General features: G+C 34.0%; 1 protein-coding gene across 1 annotated transcript; it reads left to right on the top strand.

Annotated features, from left to right (window-relative positions):
- Positions 1 to 1,053: 1,053 nt before the first annotated feature.
- On the top strand, positions 1,054 to 3,303 carry LOC134694597 (alpha-2C adrenergic receptor-like). The gene has a single exon (XM_063555629.1). The coding sequence runs from the start codon at positions 1,741 to 1,743 to the stop codon at positions 3,280 to 3,282; it is 1,542 nt and encodes a 513-aa protein (XP_063411699.1). The 5' UTR covers positions 1,054 to 1,740; the 3' UTR covers positions 3,283 to 3,303.
- The last annotated feature ends 834 nt before the right edge of the window (positions 3,304 to 4,137 follow it).

Raw genomic sequence — 4,137 nt, 5'->3', positions numbered from 1 at the left:
GGGTATGATTGCCAATATGGCAACTCTTTACAAGATACCAACTGACACAAACATTTACAGATATAGGTCCCCATACGACCTTCAACAATGAGTAAAACCCATAATTTTGTTTAACTCATAAATATACTGTGCAGCACTGACCACGTAATCAAGAATGACTTTCTACTTTTATATAATTTAATTTGGGGTGCAACATGTCTTCTGATTGGTTGACAGTATTTTGTCATGTGACTATCAAGTCATCAACATTTTTTCCTGATTTACTCCGGCGTAACATGAATTTAGAATTAAATTATAAAGAAAGGCTGTAATTTTTTTCTGTCAATTCGAAATAACATTTTGCACACTGGCTTTTTTAAATAGTTTTCAGTTAAAATTTGATACTAAAAGTAATCAAACAGGGTCATTTACATCAAATATTTGTAAGACACACAGTCTAGATACATAAACCTTATAAAACTAACGCAAATGTTAGCTAAAAAATGTGTGTATAATTATTCTAGTGATATAAATCACTGCAAGGGTTTGTATACATGTACATGCCGAGAGTCCGGCCGAAAGCGGGGGTCTCATCTTTTTTATATTTTTTTTACCATTTTATCTGGTCTTCATTCACTTTGCCTATTATTTCCTATTCTTTTTCCGCTTTGGATTTTGTAATCTAAAACTCTTTATTTTTAGCCTATATTCTCTTACCAGACGCTCATACATAATAAAGTATTGCAAAACGCCAGAGTTTCGTAAGATAATGATGAACAACTCTGTATTAAGTTTGGAACACAAAACTCAGGAAATGGTATTGTACCGAGTTAGTGTCGAAGTTGATCTTCGAATTGATTGTTGTTCTGCATCAAGAGAATATTAATGTGTTTATTTGTGTCTGTTGTCGGTAAACTTGTAAATTAATTTGAAAAGTTCATCCAATTTGAATACAGAACACGATATATCAATAATACTTGTAACAAAAAACACCTACTTAACTTCGTCATCAGCGTCAAGTGTTTCTTAAGTATCAAATCAACTTCCGCTGACTTCCGAATGAGATGTCTTACTTTCGAATGAGATGTATAAAATCTATTGTTTTGTACTTGATAAGTGTAAACAGTGACAAAACTGCTTTTTCAGTGATTTTTATTTTTGAGAAGTAGAGACAGATTAAGTTACTTTTAAGTTGGACGATTTCCGATTTGAACATGTTTGCACAATTGTGGTAAAATATGTGTGATTTGATTACAATTTGTGTACTTTAAACATCTTATTTTAATATTAGTAATTAGAATTTAGGAACATGAACTTCTGATTAACAAAAATACATGTACGTGCAATTCAAATTCACGCGACAGCTTTTGTCATAATCATTTACATCATTCGTCAATAAGAGCACTCAGTCTGTTTCTAATTTTGTAACGAAACAAAATATCAAGGAAAACTATTTTGTTACCTTATACGCACATTTGTAACTTACAAAGGGGAGTGCGCTATTCGTTTCGAGGAACATATCTTAAAAAAATAGGGAAGAACTTCAGTTAAAATTTCTATATTTTTTTTAAAAAGAACATGTTCAGCAGGACCTTTTTGTGAGTGTGCTTAACAACCGGATTTAGTTAAGATCTTTCAAGGAATTATGAGTAACCCATTAAACTATATGAACATCATAGCAATTTAGTTTTAATAAACAAACCAGCTTTCTCGATAAAAGACGTATTTTATTCAAGGAACGGATAATTATAATTCTTCACAATGAATAATTCAAGTTACACCAACAACATAACAAACATTGATTTGGAGAGTCTAAATTCAACGGAAGCAGTCCGCCGACTTCCGGTTATAATGTTCATATTGATCTTGATCATTATTGGTGTTTTTGGAAATTTACACGTGTTTTACATCTACATTACGAAGTTTGGATCTTCGACATACCGGATGTTCGTGCTGTCTCTGGCTTCTGTAGATATACTAAGTTGTTGTATGTCAATGCCGTTTGAAATGGCAGATGAATTAAACCCGTATATATTTAACGCGGAAATTACTTGTAAAATTTTCCGATTTTTGAACACGTGTTTAGCAATGATCACTGCCTTAATGCTTGTTGTGATAGCATCCGAGAGGTATCGAAGAATATGTAAACCATATGGAAATCAGATGTCTGAGAAACACGCCCGTTACGCATTAATTGGAGTTGTTCTATTTGCAATAATTGCGACACTGCCCGCTTTGTACGTTTACGGTATTAAAACATTGCACCTCACAGTATCTGGGCAGATGATTGAAGGTTCCGAATGCACCTGGTCTGACGAGGTTGCTGGTAGTGTCATCGGATACGCTTATTATGCATGGGGTTTGCTTGTTATACTAGTATGTATGTTTTTATTAGTTATACTCTACACATTAGTGGGACTTCATTTGAGACGTCATACAATAAAGGTCCAATCAACGATCAGAATAAAACATCGCAGACGGAAATCAACAAACAGACGTTCTATTTTGGGCTCTTTAAAAATCCGGCGAAAGAGTCGACAGATTCGCTCTGCTGAAAGCAAGGCGTTACAAAATCAGGGCGACAAAACTCAAATTAACGCTAGACATTCCGCCCCAATTCGCCTTTCCAAAGTCACGGACTATAAACCAAGTATTCGCCGGAAGTCAACATTTAATGTTTTAGACCCACAACAAATGAACACTATCAAAATATCGTCTTTTAAACAGACTGATTTTCTAACAATACAACCATTTTGCGAAAATGTGACGACATCATTAGACGAGACCAGTATTACTGAGTGCAGCTGCACTGCTTCTTTCGATATCAAAATCGGCGGAAAGGGCATTAATTCTGAAGAAAACATGACTTCTTATAACAGCTACAAAGTAATTCAACAAATCGGAGAAGGGATAGATAAATGTCAAACTCCGAACGAAAATAAAATCTCGGATCCGAATTCTACACATGAAATGAAAACTTTACCAAAACGAGGCACTATCATGAGGAAAACGAAAACATTTATCAGCGACCGTGAGCAGCGGATTACAAAAGTACTATTTACAATTACATTATTATTTATTTTTAGTTTTCTTCCGTATATAATTATTCTGATTGTCTACAGTGCAAATCCCTCATATGAAGAAAGTCTGACATCGACGCCATTATATCCAATTTATCTTATTGGTCTACGACTTTACCTAGTCAACAATGTTGCTAATTCTTTGCTGTATATTTCATTTGATTTGAAATTTCGTAAACATTTCTTAAACATCTATAAAAAATTGATGAATAAAAAATCTTAAACACATGTTTTTAATTTGATATTAAGATCGATTGCATGTCAGTAAATGCTAATTAGAACGTTGGTTCTGTTTATATCGTCCTGAGATATGTATTTAATTTGCCGCTGGACGTTAAACCGTCATCCATCATCGCCATCGCCATCTTATAATGCAATGTTACAACCTCCATAACTCCATAAAACAATTAGGAAATATTCAAACGGCCGAATAAATAATCAAATGATGGTTGCTGGTAGTAATACAGAAACTGACAATTAAAAAGATATATGTTGTCTTTGTTAATTTGTGTATCATTGTCATTTTGTTTGGTTTATTTTGTTACCTTTTCTCACATCGGACTCGGTCTTCTTTTAAACTGAGTTTAACTGTGCGTGTTGCTGTGAATTAAATTTATATGTTTTGGAGTTTCGTATGATATCAATTTTTACTGAATAAGTCCACATTTCTATTTAGGGATCAGATGCGGCCCACCTCATGGTGCGGGAGTTTCTCGATGCATTGATGACCCATTGGTGGCCTTCGGCTGTTATCTGCTTTTTGGTCGGGTTGTATCTTTGACATATTCCCTATTTCCATTCTTACATTTACATTGTACCATTTGAAATAATCAATTATTATGAAAACAAACGGGACATCCTACGGCCTTGAACAGTGAGCAACTTGTGGAGTAAGACGTACAAATTTGTCTGAGTAAAGCAGGACCTTGTGCGATGGAGTTTTACACATAAAAATCGCGACAGAACAATGGATTCACGATTGTCATGTATAGAAATACATGATAGCTGCAAATATACAAAAATCAAAAATATTCCCAAGATGGTTATTAAAGTTGGTAGGCATAACTAGTATATCCTT

The sequence above is a fragment of the Mytilus trossulus genome, chromosome 13 (genome assembly GCF_036588685.1).
Source record: "Mytilus trossulus isolate FHL-02 chromosome 13, PNRI_Mtr1.1.1.hap1, whole genome shotgun sequence".
Classification (NCBI taxonomy): Eukaryota; Metazoa; Mollusca; class Bivalvia; order Mytilida; family Mytilidae; genus Mytilus; species Mytilus trossulus.
The sequence above is the reverse complement of the archived record's forward strand: the minus strand, read 5'-3'. Positions and strand labels throughout refer to the sequence as shown.